Below are 19,459 nucleotides of genomic sequence, written 5' to 3'. Positions count from 1 at the left end.
TGCGCATGTGTATGTGTGTAAGCGGGGGCGGGGGGGGGTCCCTTTCTTCAGTATTCCATCATTTGCTACTTTGGGCCTTTTTGGAAATGTTATTAAAAATTTTGATTATAGAATGCTACTGCATAGTCATAGCATGATTCATTCGTCAAAATAAATCTAGTCAAAGTGTTTTCATTTGTAGGTTTGTACACCTGAAGGATTAAAATAAGAAATGTTAATTTCTTGCCGACTATTACCAGATAATTTTAAATATCTGCCAAGCAGGGATGTCGGTTCCCATGTGAGGAATTTCCATAATAAGATCCTGGCACCCTCGCTGAAGAGTATAGTTGTATAGAAACAGAGAAAAACAACAGCAAGTTATTTTCCCCGAGGACGGTTTTAGCTACAATTTCCCAATGCTACTTAGTTATTTCTGTCTTATTTTATGCTTTTGTTTTGAAACATCATGCCATTTTACCTGGATGCACTCCCGGATAATCAGGAATAGCTCAGTATGTTGTCTGGCTCTGCCAAATGCAGGATCTGCAGAAAATCAGAAGGCTCCACCGCCTGGGCCCTTCCCCCACCCACACACCTCCAGCTGGGAGAAAAGGGTTACGGATTATTGGAAAATAGAGGAGAAGGGAGGGAGCCCCGAGGAGGCCCGCGAGCGGGAGGCCGCCCCTCCCGGAGCGCTGCTGTGCGTTTGGAAGGAAGGATGCTGCTGCCAATTTCTGAGACCGCCGCTGCGAGGAGTGGGCGTGGCCTCGGCGGTGTGGGTGCTTGTTAGGCAAGAGGCTGAGTGCTCTTCAGTGAGGAGTCAGGGCGGTGTGTGTGAGAGAGAAGGAGAGACACGAGAGAGAGAGAGAGAGAGAGAGAGACGGAGAGCGAGAGAAGAGAGGGAGGAGGGAAGGAGAGAAAACGGAGGGAGGTGAGGAGGAAGGGAGGGAGCTGAAGACCCAGACAGAGCCAGGAAAGCGACCGAGAACAGGACTGGAGCGCTCCGAGAGCCTCCCAAGATCTTTTGGGGGAGCCCAATCAATGTGAACATGGGATCTGTCACCGGAGCTGTCCTCAAGATGCTACTTCTGTTATCTACTCAAAATTGGAACAGAGTCGAAGCCGGGAATTCCTGTAAGTATAACCGCAAATGATTTAAAACTTGCAGGGGGGCTCTCTGCAAAACTTTGATTGTGTTGTTTTGATGATGATGATTTGCAGCTGGGACTGCTGCAAAGCATACTGCTGTAAACGAAGCATCACTTAGAAATCTTGCCAATGTGACCGGTTAACACTTGTCTCTTCTCTTGGTCTGGTCAAAACAGGCAAAGTGTCATTTCTCTTTTTGTCTACTTGCAGAATCTTACCCTCTGGTCTTTGAATATTCATTGAGAATGCCCAAGTTCTAGTAAAACATGAAATTAGCATCTTATCTGGGGAATAGCCTGTGAATGTCTTCATTTCTTTGTTTTTAAAGAACTACTGAATTTTATTGGAATTATGTCTAGTAGGAGAACAACCAGTAGACTTTACATTATGCTGCATTGGCTTAGATTTCTGAAGTTTTCAGTTGGGCAGACCAGTAGCTGGCTGCATCTTTAAAATGATGCAGGCTAATAACTGAAATGTACTGCAGACTTCGGGAGCACCAGTGCTGGCAGAGGCAAATCTCAGTATTAAAAGCTGTGCCCTCGCTGCTGTGAGAATGAGACTTAGCGCTCTCCTGAAACAGGGGCCTCTTCCTACATTTTGCTTAAAGGAAAATCAGTCAGGTGATCTTTCAAAAGTAGGATTATTTCATGGTTGAAGAATGTTTAACTCCATAAACTTGTAATTGAATGTTCCGATGAAATAGAACCCATTCAGGGAAGATTGAAACCTTATTTATAGTTTAGATAACATCCAGAATAATTTGGTAGACTCCCTCATCCACTCTTTATTAGAGATAGAAAAAGTTTTAAAAGTTATCTTTGGCTTAAATTTTCTAAATGGGAGATTTCCCCCCTCCTGATGAATGACAAACAAGTTTGGCAAATACAACTTTTTATTTTTTCTTGGATTTTAAACGAAAACTCATTTGCTTTTCAAGAAAGGGCTAGGAGGCCTGTCCAGGAATTTATGTTGTTGCTGTATCATCAGGTTTAGATTTGGGGAACAGAAGCAGTCATCAGGCATTTGCTGTGGCACATCACTTGACTACGCTAAAGAGCTCTGATGTGGGAAAAACATTACAAATTCATGGGCACAAATCAAATGTCGGCTCATGGCGCCTGGCTCCTGTGATTTCGTGTTTCCGTTCGGATTGAGCTCATTTAATGTCACAGGGTATCCATCACTCTGAAAGAAGGGAACTTCACTGCAGGTGCTGCACATCAGATTCAACTTTAGTTTGAATGTTGTGATAATCTCATGAATCAGTAAAATGTGTATAATTTCACCTAGTCAAAACCTTGGAATCTTATAACGGTAGCATTTGACAAACATTTGGACATACATGCAAACAACAGCAAGACAAACGCCCACACACAAATGGAAGTTGTGTAGAAAAGGCATAAGTAATTCATCTTCCAACCACTGAAGTTCAACTAAAAAGAAATGCACTAGAGGTCAGTCTTACAATGTAAAGCGCATCACCCCAAGCATTCTTCCCTCAAGAAAAGCAGAGCTTAAATCTGGCCTGTACTCAGTTCAGTCTTTCCACTAGATTGCCTGTATTTGGGTTTATAATATATTAATCTCATTAATCGGGCTGCTGGTTGTTTATGTTTCTTCGTCTTCTTGAAGCTGAATAAAAAGCGTAGGATGTGCATCAACATGAAATAGCTTTCTTTTGCAATATAGCTTCTTAGAAAAGAAAAGGTGCCGAAAAAGATCTGAGGAGAGTTTAATATTTATGACTGCTTGGCTCTGGTTGGATCCCTCACTAACACTTAAAATTTCTGTGCTGGTTGTATATTCTTTCAGCCTTGGTGTGTTTAGGAAGTAATCTAATGCTCTTTTTTAAACATCTGATGAACTTGCAAAACCTATACAATTTCTCATTATAAGAAACATTTAAAGTTGGAGTTCTTGGTTACCATACATGTGGTGTTGACTGTTGACTTCAAGTGTCGAAAATAAAATGAAATGAAATGACCTTCTATAATTAAAGTAGCACTTAGTAATTTCTTCTGAATATTTTGACAGTATGATTTGCAGCAGTATGTATAAAAGAAAATATTTCATTTCTCAATTTTTATTTCATTTTTCAATATTTAAGAAGTATTTTCTTTTTGGAGGAAGTAAGGTCTACTTATACCAAGCTATGGTGTAAAGCACTTCATATGTTTCATCTTTTTTGAAAGAAAAGTATATGTATGTTTTCCAGCAAGATTGGGAATTTAGTGTAAGGACAAGCAACTGTCCACCAGCATATGTAATTTTAAAGTATTATAATAACTCCAGAAATTCTTCTGGACAAGACTATATTAACAAAAAGTGGATCAGTCTTGAATACCAATAGTAAAATCAGAATGAACTGAATATAAATGAATAAAATTAAAGGCCTGTCTTTCAAGTGACTACCAAGACCTTTCCCCTTTATTTACAGCTGATGAATCAGGAGCAAATCTGTCATCTACAGAGTCAGCCCAAGGTTGCCAATTTGAAAGCTTTCATGGAGCAGAACTCTGCCAAACCAGTACAGCTCAGGGATTAGGTGCACTTTAATTTGAATGTTAATTGATCCAATTAATCAGCAGGGAAACGACATTAGATGGATTCTGTTCAAAGACAAACATATATGTTCACATATATGTATGTGTGCTCATTTTTATATGGCTATATGTGTATATAAATATCTATAAACTGCTAGACTCATGTGCTTGCATATTTTTGGTGGCCCTGCTAAGTTCTTATCTGTCTAAAGATGAAACATGTTCAATGAACCGTCTTCTCTACCTACTTGTACCCTGTCTGACATTTCAAAAGCAGTGAACTATCCATAACTTTTTCTCCTTTGTTCTCATCAAGATGAGTTTTTTGAATTATACTGAAGTGTCCCTTTCATCAAAGTTTAAAGATGGATGTAGAAGAGCATACTCGTTGAGAAGCTGCCCTGGCTATTCCTGGTTTCTTTGCTTGCTACTAAGAGACATGCACTGAGAATGAAATATTTCTCTATTTTTTAATTGTTCTTATAAATCCAGTTTTTGAACATTAAGATGTGGTTGAGGAAGGGGTCAACTTACCAGAAAAGAAGGAATGGGTGCAGTAGTAAGACTGGTAAGAGTTTCCTTTTATTTTTACTCTTGCAGATCATGTGAGAGAGGCTCTCTAGCCGCTGATATACTGAACTCTGCTCCTGAGAATAATTAATGCTCACCAGTGACTTAACTAGAAGTTAACATCTCACTGTGTTCTTTCTTTTCTCTGATGGAAATAAAGGCCATATCTAATATCTACCCTAAGTGAACCGTTGAAGAATAGATGAAGGCAAGTTGCCTGAGTAGATGATCACTCTTGTGGGCCCTGGGAGACAGCTGGACAGATTCTCACATTGTTAAAACTCAACCTTGTAATTCTTTCTAGAAGCTCCTTTCTTTTGCTGCCCCTCCCCAATATTTATTTATATAGCAAAAAATAACTAGAATACAATAGTAAAGTACAGATAAAATATAATTTTATGATGCAATGCATAAATGGTTAGCCCTTATAAATGTCAGCATGTACTTTGACTCACTTTTCTAATAGCAAGGATTGTTTATTTTCATCTATTCAGTTCATTTTCTCCACTTCTTATTACATACATCTCAACAATCTCTGATAATGGCAGTATCTACCTCTGGAGATAACATAACTCATGGGCCAACATGGGGATCAAACATAACTTTCACATAATACCTGCTACTTACTCTATGCAATAAAGATTATAGTCTTCTAAAATTAATTTTGGCATTTATATCATATATAAATAATTTCTGTATTGGATCTAATCAGTATATCGAGATTAAATGGACTTTTGTTAAATAAAATCGATTAATAGAATGGTGTAACATCTATTTTAAGATAATAAAATATTTAACTCAGGTTGGTAAACCCTGGCCCATAGGCTAAATCTGACCTGCTGCCTGTTTTTGTAAGATCCATGGGCTAAGAATGGTTCTTCCATTTTTAGCTGAAAAATTCTTAAAATTCTTCTTTTAAGAATTCTTCTTAAAAGAAGAATTCTTCCTGGCAAAAATAATTATATGAAATTCATATGTTAGTCCTCTGCTTATTAGTAAACCTGTATGACAAAAAATTCTACTCAAATATTAATATTATATTTTGAATTTTATCAATTAAATTTTATTGAGATTGTTTATCCTCTTGTTATATAACTGCTCACATAGCATTCTTTACTCTCTGACACTTTATATAAAACGTTAGTTGACCCTGACTTAAATAGCATACAGTAAAATGATAAGGCATGGAAAGTGTATAAATTATACTTCTATGATAAAATTTAGTCTTCATTATTTAGCACACAAATATATACTTGTAGAGTTGTGGTACTGAATGCAATGCAATTGCTGCCAGGAACTGTGACAGAGGATGTCTTCAAGTTAATGTCTTCCTTATATGTTTCTGCCGAAAGCCTTTATTGTTAAAAAATCTTGATATTTCAGTGGGTACAAATTATTTGTAAAATTCCCACAGTTATATCTCAAGTAATCTTGTTAGTATAAGATGTTCAGCGAAGTATGTAAGTAGTATAAATTCAATGAACTATATTGGTAATTGCAACTTAGATATTTTCAACAAAAATTCTATTATTTTACATTTTCATGAATATAAAATATTCCACTCTAATCAGAAACTTACATTTGGAATCAAGATCAGATGAGGAAAGTGTTTTTGATAGAAGACTATTTTTGCTCCTGTGACTTTTAAAGTAGCAGCTTTCTAAAAATTCTGAAATTGGCCAACTTTCCAGAATAAACTGAAAAATGGATTTTCATTTAAGCACTTCCCACTAAGAGCTCATGATATTTAAGCAAGTGCTTTTCACTTACCCATATCAATATAATAAGTTTCTGTGTGAATGACTTGTATATTTGAAGTTGTATTTACTTTAGATTTCCACGAACTGATCTTTGGCTCCATTTTATTTACACTACACTCTTTGTTGCAGTTTAATAAAAAATTAAGTTAAAAACATGATGGAGCATCATATTTAAAAACTCATTTTCACTGACATTACTATTTCTTTGTAGCAATCTTTTTCAAAACAAATGACCACTTGTTAAAAGTTTATTGTTTCGTAATATTGTTTTTGATGGTTCAGCTTTAAATGTAGATTTCTAAGTCTTATCAAAAGACCAATTTTCAAAAAAAAAAAAAAAAAAAAAAAAAGAAAAGAAAGAAAGAAACCCGGAAAACTAAGATAGTCTCAAAAAAACTTAACTATAATGTGACACTCTGAGTGTCAAAGGGATTGTGATGAGATTCGTGATCATCCACTGTAAATAGACAACATTTAGGGATAATGACATTGGCATTATATGGCTTTGATTTTTTTTAACAATAGAATATCAGCTCTGCTCTACAAATACCCATTTTTTTTTTCAATTTAATGCTGTGTTTAGAATTTAAATCTCTTCTACCTCAGATTAATCAATATTGAGGCCTTAATATTGTTCACTAATGAATTGTATGACCTTTAGGTTGCCAATTAGTCCTAGATTGTTTAAGAAATCATTCTATTATAAAGACATATGCACAATCTATGTTCATTACAGCACTCTTCACAATTGCAAAGACATGGAATCAACCTAAATGCCCATCAGTGATAGAATGGATAAAGAAAATGTGGTACATATACACCATGTAATACTATGTAGTCATAAAACAGAATGAGATCACATCCTTTGTAGTGCCATGGATGGTGCTGGAGGCCATTATCCTTAGCAAACTAATAAGGGAGCAGAAAACCGAATACTGCGTGTTCTCACTTTTAAGTGGGAGCTAAATGATGAGAACGCTTGGACACGTGGAGGGGAACAACACACACTGGGGCCTTTTGGAGGATGGAGGGTGGGAGGAGAGAGAGGATCAGGAACAAGAACTAATGGGTACTAGGTTTAATACCTGGGTAATGAAATAATCTGTACAACAATCCCCCATGACACAAGTTTAACTATATAACAAACCTGCACTTGTACCCCTGAACTTAAAATAAAAGTTAAACAAACAAAAGAAGTCCTTCACTATCCTTTTAAAAATATTTTCTTCTTGTTCTCACTGACTGAAAGTTTACAGAATGATCTAGCTAGTGAAAATGGTAGGCAGAGTAAAAAAAATGTATCCAACATTGTTATGTGCGTGTCTGGACTGGTAGTTGAATATTTCTTATGAAATACTAAATCATGCAGACTTTGACTTGCTCTCTTCAATGCTCTAGTGTTTAAATTATTGTTTATAGGTTATTTTTCTTTCATTGATGCAATAATTTTGCCCTCAACTTTATTATTTATCTATAATCATTGAAATCATATTTTTCTTTCTTTCTTTTTTTTTCATTTTTCTTTTTTTTTTTTTCTTTCTTTTTTTTTTTTTTTTTTTTGAGACAGAGTTTTGCTCTTGTTACCCAGGCTGGAGTTCAATGGCTCAATCTCGGCTCACCGCAACCTCCGCCTCCTGGGTCCAGGCAACTCTCCTGCCTCAGCCTCCTGAGTAGCTGGAATTACAGGCACGTGCCACCATGCCCAGCTAATTTTTTGTATTTTTAGTAGAGATGGGGTTTCACCATGTTGACCAGGATGGTCTCGATCTCTTGACCTCGTGATCCACCCGCCTCGGCCTCCCAAAGTGCTGGGATTACAGGCTTGAGCCACCACGCCCGGCCATATTTTTCAAATTAACTGGTATGATAGGGAAGGGTTGACCCATCACAAATATGTGTTTAAATAGATGTTTCCTGTATTGTTGCTATGATGTTCCTATGTTGTTGGTGGCGGTGGTATGCAAATTAATTTTCTCTTTTCTTTTTCTTTTTTTTTGAGATGGAGTCTCACTCTGTCGTGAAGGCTGGAGTGCAGTGGCACAGTCTTGGCTCACTGCAACCTCTGTCTCCCAGGTTCAAGTGATTCTCTTGCCTCAGCCTGATGAGTAGCTGGGGTTACAGGTGCATTCTACCACACCCAGCTAATTTTTGTATTTTTAGTAGAGACGGGGTTTCACCATGTTGTTCATGCTGATCTCAAACCCCTGACCTCAAAATCTGCCCACCTTGGCCTCCCAAAGTGCTGGAATTATAGACATGAGCCACTGTGCCTGGCCACAAATTCTTATAAAATGTATGGATGATTGTTTTCATGGGTATTTCAGTTAGGAATATTTAGGAATACTCTTTAACAGATTTTTTTTTTTTTTTGAAACGGAGTTTCGCTCTTGTTACCCAGGCTGGAGTTCAATGGCTCGATCTTGGCTCCCCGCAACCTCCGCCTCCTGGGTTCAGGCAATTCTCCTGCCTCAGCCTCCTGAGTAGCTTGGATTACAGGCATATGCCACCATGCCCAGCTACTTTTTTTGTATTTTTAGTAGAGACGGGGTTTCACCATGTTGACCAGGATGGTCTTGATCTCTCGACCTCGTGATCCACCTGCCTCGGCCTCCCAAAGTGCTGGGATTACAGGCTTGAGCCACCGCGCCCGGCCGATGGTCTCGATCTCTTGACCTTGTGATCCACCCGCCTCGGCCTCCCAAAGTGCTGGGTTTACAGGCTTGAGCCACCGCGCCCGGCTCTTTAACAGATTTTTAAGAACAGGTCTTGAGCTGTAGCATCAAATGCTAATATCAGTTTGATTTTCATCACTTTAAAAAGAAAAATCTCAGAATGAGAAAGAAATGACCCAAATTGCTTGCAGATAAAAATTATAGTTTTGAAGACCCAGTAATTAACTGAAAATACTAAAGTGAAATAATTTACCCTTAAGATTAACAATGAAATTGGAAGGACTTGGGATTTTAAAAACAGGATTTAAACTCTTGAGAAATAATAGTTTACCCATAATTTTAGGTTACAACAAATTGTATTTCTAAATAGCACAAATGTTCATTGACTGTTCAATTGTCTTCTTATATTTTGGGGGAAATTTTTGATGTCTAAGAGTTTAACATTTAAATTTCTTCCATGAGCTCTTAAGCTATAATTGTCTGTGCATTTCAACTAGATTTACATGATTGTATGTATATGTAGGCATTTATTTGACTTTTGAAACTGGCTTTCCTTGTTTTTAATCTATGATTTTTAGACTCTTCAAAATGCTGATTACTTTAGATCAGGCATCCCCAAACTACACGGCCCCCTGAAGCCATTTATCCAGCCCCCCACCGCACTTCAGGAAGGGGCTCCTCTTTCATCGGTGGTCAGTGAGAGGAGCACAGTATGTGGTGGCCCTCCAACGGTCTGAGGGACAGTGAACGGGCCCCCTGTGTAAAAAGTTTGGGGACGCCTGCTTTAGAGGGCTGGTGGCTCTGTATTGGTAAAGACCCATCTGATATATAATTGCACAAGCAAACATACTTGTGTTCCTTAGTTGACTTTTGGATGACGAAGCGTTTTTTCAAAATGTCTTTTGTCAGGGTCTTCATATACGTAGTACTTGAAACTACAGAACTGTGTAATGACAAAGAATGTACATGCAAAACCCATTATAAGTTATCATTATTGCTTCAGTTTGCTCATGGAACATTGGTATTTGGAAGAGGAAGTGGATTTGCTTAGTTTTTTTCCCCCACTTCCAGTGAATTTTCATTACGGTTCATGGAATAGTGGTACTCGAGTAATAAAATTGGGAAAAGAGCATAACAGGAGGTAAAATGGAGCCTGTTTATGTTACAGTTAATGAGTCATTCCAATGTAATAATTGGAAAAGTGAGTGAAGCCTGAAAACATTTGACATTTTGAGTAGTTCAAAATTAGTAACTATAAAATTTTTTAATGCCATAAGTATTTAATAGAGCAATGATGAAATTTATCTCCAAGGTTTTTAAATCACAAAGGAAAAAAAGTGGTGTGATATTATCAGTTGGCCTATAGCTCTAATTACTTTTTTTTATTAAGTACCTCTCATTACTCGGCAGTGCTCTAGAATAAGATATTATGGGCTTCTAAATCGTAAAAGACATATTTGTTTCTGTAACCATTTTTTTCCCGCTGGCAATTATGATACTTATAAATAGGGTCATAGGTTGATATTACTTTAAAAGCAGCATGTTCATATATAAATTTACCTGCCTTCCTAAATTACATTTATTGTATACTTTTTAGAAAAATTATAACCTGTAATTTCATTAATTGACTTACTCTGCAGTTATAACCTACTGAAGTATTTTTTAAAATGTCCTTTGAATAAGGACATGGATAAACTCTCCTAGCAATTGGTTATAAGCCTTAGAGTTGATAGTTGCTGGATGACCTTGGACAGACATTTGATTTCCTTGGTTCACAACAGAGATTCCAACATTTTCACATCAATGTAAACCAATTGCCTTTGCTATACCAGGCCCAGTAGAGGGATTTCTTGGAAAAATTGAGAAAGTTAAATTTCTGGGCTAATAGCTTGCTCTGAAAGAGTACATATATATTTATATCTTTAAGACTTGACTTCAGTTTTCAGAGATGCTATGTATTTGTATTTCAAAATATGCTGATCAGCAGGTGACTAAGGACAGAAAAAGGAACTAGAGTAAAAGTGGTCTTTAAGGGAAATGAGTTGCTGAGATAGAATTCTCTCTCTCTCTCTCTCTCTCTCTCTCTCTCTCTCTGTGTGTGTGTGTGTGTGTGTGTGTGTGTGTGTATGTCTGTGGGTGTGAAGATAACTATGGGTGGGAACTGGAAAACAGACCATATTGGTAGAGGAAATAGAAAGCATTGCTCCTAGGTGGCACATTTTGAATTAAGTAGTGATGGGATGTAGAATACAATTGTTTCTTATTTGCGATCCATGCCAGAGTAGTCTCCAGTATGCTTTTAAACCAGTATGTGGGATTAAAAATTAACAAGAGATCTAGTTTAAATTCACTCAGAGAAGTGATATTACCTTTTGGTGATCCCAAAGATCTTTATTTTCTAGGACGTGGTAGAAAGACCTCAGGATCCCCAGTAGTTAATTCAACTTCTTGTCCTACACTGGGTGCTAGTCTTTCTGAATCTCACAATGAAGCAGAATATGGTGGGAAAGATTTTGGCTTAAACACCACTGGATAAACTGAAGCATTATTTAGCTCCCGAAGACAAGTGATGTGGGTGGCAAGGAAAGGGCGTTATAAACAAAGTTTAACATTTTTCACATCATTCACTTTTAGTTCTCAATTTTGACTGATTTTCAACAGAAAGAATTTATCTCCAAGGCAGAAAGCTGCAAGAACGCTTAGTGATCCTCATAGTTAAGGATTTATAACACATATTTACATTTGCCATGTTTTAGATGTTTAGAACTTAATTAAAAGAACATTGCTAAAATAAAAGCAATTCTAACAAAATTGGTGATGAGGGAATTCTGTGCAAGGTTATAAAGCTGCTCAGTTAGGCCCTTTTGTTCCATAGTGTGTATGATTTCTGTGCTTATTTGAACTATTGTCCTTTAGCATGGCAAGTATATCACAATCCTGTTAAAAAAAAACCTTCATGCGCACATATATATTCATAACACTACCTCTTAAGTATCATAAGGTGTGTAACCTTTCTAAAACAAATATACAAAAAATAGAAATAATTTGGGGAAAGAACTAGGTACATTTAAGAAAGCAAAGAGCGAACAGTGTCATAACATTTAGTTTCTTAAACTAGTAGCATCCTTTATCACAAAGTAAAACATGATAAAAACAAAACATTTCATAGTCAAATATATACTGGAGGAATGGAAAAAGTAGGCTGATTAAAATATATAGAATTTTAGCTACTAAAAATAAAATTGTGATCACTGTAATTTGCTATGCTTAACACGTAAAAGTGAGCCGGATTCATTTTTTAACCTGTTCTCTTTGTAAATGACCACATTAGTTTCTTGGAAGCCTCTCTATGTGCTTGCCTATAGAATGGTTTCTTTATATTTATGTATAATTGTAACATGAACCAGATTAGCATGAAAGTATGCAGGTAGTTCCATTAATCACTGAAACATTCTCTAGAGAAGATGCCAGGAAGTCCTCTGTTTTTCTGAGTTAGCAAAATCAAGCCTCCTGTGATCATTTTCCTCTTTCATTTTCCTGGATATGAGGATGATCTGGCTGTGACATCTGTCACGTTACTGATGGCCAGGGTTGATTTGGCTGAGACGGCTGGTGAGGCAGCTGTTCCTGCTTCCTTCCTCACTGCTCCCTGTGACCCCGATTCACTCCATTTCATATCATACAATATTTTACCTACTACACATATTATTGTAGTTTTAGGTAAGCCTGATATAATGTTCTGTTACATTTCACCAAAGGTATGGATTTTAAGAAAAAGCAAGTTTTGCCTTGCAGCTATATTTCATTGTTAGGCACATGCAACATTAATTTCAGACTTAAGAGCACAGCAAACAAATGTCTTCCTACTCTGTATTTGCTGATCTTTCCACTTTTGTCTGTCTTTACTGCTTGATATAGTTTGGCTCTGTGTTCCCCACCCGAATCTCACCTTGAATTGTAATAATCCCAACATGTCAAGAGCAGGTACAGGTGGAGATAATTGAACATGGGGACAGTTGCCCCCATACTTTTCTTATGATAGTGAATGAGTTCTCACAAGATAGATGGTTTTATAAGAGGCTTTCCACTTCACTTGACTCTCATTCTTCTCTCACCTGCCACCATGTAAGACGTGACTGTTTCGCCTTCTCCCATGATTTTAAGTTTCCTAAGGCCTCCCTAGCCATGCTGAACTGTGAGTCAATTAAACCTCTTTTCTTCAGAAATTACTCAGTCTCAAGGTATGTCTTCATACAAGCGTGAGTGCACTGCTTTTTCTTTCTCAGTCCTGGTGTTCCCAGTGTCTTCTACCCTTCATCTCTTGGCCTTTGCATCTATTGTCCTCTTTGTGTGAATTACCCTCAAATACTTCACTTAAAGCTGCTTGGAAAATGTCCACCCAAAACAAGCCTCATATCCTTTTCCCATGGAGTCTCACCGCCTCAACCTTAATCCATTCTCTAGCAGAAGTTTCATAGGACTTCGAATGTTTGCTTATTTCTGCCCTGATCATAGACTCTCAAAATGGATTTTTAAAAAGTTTCCTTTACAAAACTGAAAGTTTTGAAAGACAAAAGTATTAGGTTAATCACTTCGATAATCTGCAACATCAAGCACAGTGCCTGGAATAAAAAGGATATTCATAAATGGGAAAAGAATAGGTTGATAGATGATAATTTGTATTTATTTTTCTCAGCTGAAACACCAAAAACAGAGAAGACGAACAGAATCAGGCTAGACAAATTAGAAAATTGCGTGTTATTTTGGTGATTAAATAAGTCCTTTTTGTTTAGGATCCCTTTCATTTTTGCTATCATTTTAAAACTTTGACTTTATATTGATCTCTATTCCATTTCATTTCATTAGGTTGAGCACTTATTCTAGCCTGTCAAAATCTATTATGGTGCCTATTCTCCTGGTCAACCTATTCTTATTATTTCTCACTATCTTTCTTTTCCTTTCCCCCTCACCTTTTTTTATTTATAGCAAATATAATTTGATAGGCCACTACATCAAATTATTTTGGACTGAGGATTCTCAAAGGACAGGCAAACCATTATGGTGCATATTCTCCTGGTAAACCTATTATTATTTCTTACTATCTCTCTTTTCCTTTCCCTTTTGCCTTTTTTTATTCACAGCAAATATAACTTGATAGGCCACTATATCCAATTAGTTTGGATTGAGGACTCTCAGTGGACAGGCAAACAAAAAATACATCATGAGTATTAAATAAAGTTGGAGCAGCATCTGCCGCGTCCATTGCTTCCTCATGTCTGCTGATTTCTGTAGCACCTGCCTGATCATTGCTTGCAATTTGAAAGTAGCACTGCAAAGTACTCTTCCCATCATGAGAAGAAGTTTTCAATTCCATCCAGTCTGGACTTCAACTCTTCTGTGTTGTTTTTTATTTTCCATTTTCTCTTTAAAGACTTGTCATTCACATAAGATAGAAGAAAAATGAAATTCTTTATTTTTTATTTTCATTATTAACTTTTTCAAAAGAGTGTGCCACAGCCTCCTGTGCTTCTAAGTATATGCAAGATGTTTCTTTTCATTGCCTTTAGCATTTTTTTTAACCAGAACTAATGAATTCCAAATTTTATTTTTCTCTTTTTTTTTTGAGATGGAATCTCACTCTGTTGCCCAGGCCGGAGTGCAGTGGCACAATCTCAGCTCATTACAACCTCTGCCTCCTGGGTTCAAGCAGTTCTCCTTGCCTCAGCCTTCCATGTAGTGATTACAGGCACCTACCAACATGCCTGGCTGATTTTTGTATTTTTAGTAGAAACGGGGTGTTACCATGTTGGCCAGCCTGATCTCGAACATCTGGACTCTAGTGATCTACCTGCCTCTTCCTCCCAAAGTGCTGGAATTACAGGCATGAGCCACCACACCTGTCCTGATTTTCCTCTCTTAATTGCAAATATGTTCCTTTTATTATTTTCTAGTAAAACCCATCACTTGTTTTTAGATTCCACTCATGTTTCTTCCTCTTCATGGTACACATTTGTGATTTTTATTGCCAGAAGTTTATAGTTCATAACTTTTCATGCATGTTGACATATATTAATAATGACAAATATTCCTTTTGCAATGGGCTCTATGGACTCCAAGACGGTGAAGTGAGCCCTTTCGTATTTTATTCTCATACAGGCCTATGAGACAAGTGTTATTACGACTATTTTACGAACTAGGAAACAAACTTAGAAGATGTTTCCAAAGCTACTGACTAAGGAAGAATAAAGCTGAGACTTAGACCCAAGTTCAATGACTCCAAAATCCATTCTTCTTTGAAATGGAATGTGTCCATCTTCTCTCTGGATTTGTGGAATCACCTCCCCTGATATCAAGACCACATGTGCTCTTCTCAAGGTTCTTGCTCTGGCATTATAGTAAATTCTAAGAACCCACATATGCTCATTATTTCCTCATTTTTTCCAAGAAACTGTCACTTTTATCTTCACGACAAGCCCCTTTGATTAGTCAGAGTGAAGTGGCAGGCACTCACTCATCTAGTTAACTAACATTCTCTCCTCTGAGTCTACACTATCCTGCTTGCTTCTTGGGACCCAAAGACCTATCCATTTCCTCTAAATTCCTTGTTTGAGTCAACAATTTCAAGAACAGGATAAGTGGTTGAAACAGCCTGAATGACAAAGAAAAGCCAACTCCTTTTGGCAAGATTGCAGCACTGTCTGACTAAGGCATTCTACCAGTTCTGGTATTTTTTTTTTTTTCCTGCATAAAAGTCTCACTGCTTCTTCCTGTTCAGAGACACACTCCCTTTGGTGCCATATTAGTCTTCTATGGCTGCCATAACCAAATACTACAGAACGAATGACTTGAACAATGTACATTTATTTTGTCACAGTTCTGGAGACTGGAAGTCCATCAAAATGCCATCGATGTTGGTTTTTGGTGAGGTGTCTCCTCCTGGTTTGCAGATGGCTACCTTCTTTCTGTGTCTCGTGTGGACTTTCCTTTGTGCACATGGGAGAGACCCAGAGAGATCTCTCGTGTCTGTTCCTCTTCTTATAAGGATGCCATTCTTATTGGATTAGGACCTCGCCCTTACAACCTCGTTTAAACATAATTGCCTCCAATTATGGCCCTCTCTCTAAATAAAGTCATGCTGGGGATTAGGGATTTGACACATTAATTGTGGAGGGGGAACATGATTCAATCCATAACAGGTGCTCTCACTGTTGCAGCTGTCTAAATTACATGCCTTTTTTCAGTATTGGGGAGCAATTTATGAAAGTTCAACAGTAGATACATTGCTTTTACAGATTAAAACTTAGCAGCTGAGTGGAGTCATCCTGCATTTGAATCCTGGTTCAATGCATTATTGAGATCACTGGCATGGCATGCTCATCCATCAGCCACCACTGCCTGGTGGCCACGGGGGTACCACTGCCTATCCTTTCTTTTTCTCTTTGCTTTTATCTGCACCTGGTGTTCTCTAGCTGCCTCTACTACCCAAGAGTTTCTCGTCTCCAACATTTCCATAGCCATTATCACAAGTATCATTTTATCCCTTTCCAAAGTACTTCCTTCTGTACATTACTCAGCTCCAGTTGTGCTGTGATTTTGCTCTGTGTGTTTCTCATATCCCCTCCTCAAAAGTTGATTGTTCAGTTTGTTTTATCTGGCACTTTCCCACTTCCTAATCAGTAAATCTCAGTGCACACAGCTCCCCCTTCTTCTTCTTCCTGTGATGCATTCTATGCTTAGTCAAAAGCAAACAAATAAAACATAAATGAAACAAACAATAATCGCTCTAAGTTTTTAAAAGTCAGTTTAAAATTTATCATCTAATTTTAAATTGTAGAATGCCCTCCACATATTGGGAACTGGGACAGATGCTTGCCATACATTATTTCAGTCAATCTTAGCAAAGCATCTGTTCATGCCTAGTGTTTTCTCATACTTATGTTTTCCCACCCTCTCCAGTGCATTTCTCTTGTGGTTAAGTAGCCTTTGGATTTATGTTTTCAAAGGATTCACCGTAACCCATCAAGTGGATATACTCTTATTTAAACATTCCTCTATTTTGAACCCATTGGTTGTCCATTGACTTATTTTTTGAATTCTCATAGTCTATCAGCATCTTCTTGTAATAGTATATGGCTCCCTTAAGATTCCTGTAATTCTCTAATGTAACAGTATCTTAGCCATTCGCAAATGTCAATGTCACGAACTGTTCAATGTCATCCCACTTTGTCTTGCAAAAGTTCACATTTCTTTTGGAAGGAGAAACTGAAGGTTACCACTGTCTCCTTGCACCCCTCCCCTTCCTGCTCAAGAACTTATGGCACACAAAGATAATTCTGTGTCTCTTCAAGCAGTATCACTTGTTCAAACATCTGTGGCAGTGGGTAGAGACTGTCATGTATGACAGATCTCAGAAGTCTATCTGTCACCCTCCAGGAAACCCCTTCACTCATCAATTGGTCTTGTCAGTTATAGACACAGCTGTCTTTCCAGCCCTCAGCAGCATCACCAATCTTCCCTACATGTGTTCCTCTCTCGAGCTCGGTGCCTGTGGCCTCTGATGGGCTGCTGAGAATGCAGGTTTTCGTTTGTAACCATCAGCCTAGTGTCTTCTCCAGAGGCATGATTTACTATTTAGGAGTAGGACCTCGTAACTCCTATATCATTCCTCCCTTGGTACTAATTTCGATTTCCTTCTAGCATCAGAGAGTTTACTGTCTTCCTTCCAAAAATATTTTTTTCTGTCTTTTTGAGAAAAAAAATGCCATTTTGAGAAAACAGACTAGTGTTTCTCAATACTTCTACTTCTTCCTTATCAGGGAAAGCAACCTATATTTAATGAATGTCAAAATGAAAAAACACTTTAGATTTAGAATTTTGAATGAGAGCTCTGTTTTCATTGCTAAACCAGAACCAATAAGAGCTAAGCCAGTCTCCTGGAGAGTGAATGTGATTCTGTGTAACATCAAATTCACCTTTGAATAGCTGCTACTTATTAATTCCAACCATTTTCTAAAAAAAAAGAGTATCAGGGACTTTCAGGGCACGTTGTACCTCACTCATTTATTTTCTTTTTTGAGATAGAGTCTTGCTCTGTTGCCCAGGCTGGAGTGCAGTGGTGCAATCTTGGCTCACTACAACCTCTACCTCCTGAATTCAAGCGATTCTCCTGACTCAGCCTCCTGAGTAGCTGGGACTACAGACATGTACCACCACACCTGGCTAAATTTTTGTATTTTTAGCAGAGATGGGGTTTAACCAGATGGTCTTGATCTCCTGACCTTATGATCCATCCACCTCGGCCTCCCAAAATGCTGAGATTACAGGCGTGAGCCACCGCGCCTGGCTTGTGTCTCACTCTTTCTTTGACTGTTAACCCCTATACATCTGTCTAGCCCAGCTCCCTTTATACTTATACCTAAAGCTCTTAATATTTCTTTTTTACTGCTCACAAGCACCTTTAAGTATTTATTCTACCAAACAAAGCAATGCGATAGCTATTTTAATAATATTTTCTTTGTTATGACAATATTTATGAGCTGTTTTCTAGTTTTCTTTCTATCTACCCTTCTTTTTACTTGAGTGTGTTTTACAAAGGTAACAAAATATTAAAGGAAAGTGATTTCAGGGGGAATTAATTATTTTGTTCTGAAATAGATTTCCTCTTAATTTGTATAACATGTTTTTTAGGTGGATTTGAGTGACTGCACTTAAGATGTCGCTTTACAAAGCATCTCTTCATAGTTATGTAACTGTTTGCTTAGCACTGACTGGATATTGTTGAAAATAAAAAAATTTAATCACATTTCATAGGCTAGGCCACATATCAGGTGAAATAGTACAAGCAAATGGCTGATCTTAGAGTTACAAATAATTGCATCTTTTAGAACAAACCACTTTTTTTCTTTAATTAAGGGATATAATTGATGCCCATGACTGAATGTAACATTTTTAGTGGTGTGGTTTGAACGAGATTGTAGTTAACCCTTCTCTTTACGTTCTACAATCATTTCCTAAGCCATCTATTCTTCTCGAAGCAAGAGATGCAAACAGAAGTCCCTATCTGTCTATCTATTTGCCATTTCAGGGAACTCCTTATTTCTAAGTGGACTCCCAGTATGATGTACAGAAAATAAATTATCAGAGAGTGAGTAAAAAACCCTCCACCCATTCAACTTCTTTGTGTGTGTGTGTGTGTGTGTGTGTGTGAATCTCTTTTATTGAAATATGAATGAACTATGGCCATACCACCCTGAATGCACCAGATCGCATCTGAAATATGAATGAAATAACACGGAAAATCTCCATCAAGTATGAAAACGTGTGCCATCATTATCTTCATCTTGGTACACAAAGGCCTTCATATTCCTAGGGGTTCATGCTGGCTTCATACTTGCTCATCTTTCCTGTCTCATTGCCTGTTTTCTCCACAAATCATATCCTAACGCTGCACATTTCTCTAAGTAAGCCACATATTCTCACAGCCTGTGGTCTTTACGCAGTTCTTTCCTTTGCTTGAATGCTCTGATCTGTCAGCTGAATTCCAAATGCCCTTCAAAACTTATTCCAAACATCAACTCCTCCATGGGGTCTTCCTTGAAACCCCATTCTCCACTTCACCCCCTAGGACTGATTACCTGATCTACAGTTGTGGACTTTTTTTTGTCTTTGCGTTTCCAGTGTCTAGTTGCCCTTCTTTTGATAATAGCACCTTACTTTTCATTGATGAAATCACTTATCCCACTTTTAGTTCATAAGGTTTGGGTGAGATGATCCTGCCTCC

General features: G+C 37.6%; 1 protein-coding gene across 2 annotated transcripts in view; it reads left to right on the top strand.

The window, feature by feature from the left end:
- Nucleotides 1-475: 475 nt before the first annotated feature.
- CNTNAP4 (contactin associated protein family member 4) overlaps nucleotides 476-19,459 on the top strand; it is a 369,359-nt gene continuing 350,375 nt past the window's right edge. For both annotated transcript variants that reach the window (XM_074404947.1, XM_074404952.1), the window contains exon 1: nucleotides 476-1,116. In XM_074404947.1, coding sequence (XP_074261048.1) covers nucleotides 1,032-1,116 — 85 coding nt within the window. In that variant the 5' untranslated portion in view covers nucleotides 476-1,031. The remainder of the gene's footprint in view (nucleotides 1,117-19,459) is intronic.

The sequence above is a fragment of the Saimiri boliviensis genome, chromosome 1 (assembly GCF_048565385.1).
Source record: "Saimiri boliviensis isolate mSaiBol1 chromosome 1, mSaiBol1.pri, whole genome shotgun sequence".
NCBI lineage: Eukaryota > Metazoa > Chordata > Mammalia > Primates > Cebidae > Saimiri > Saimiri boliviensis.
This window is presented reverse-complemented; position numbering and strand designations above follow the sequence as displayed.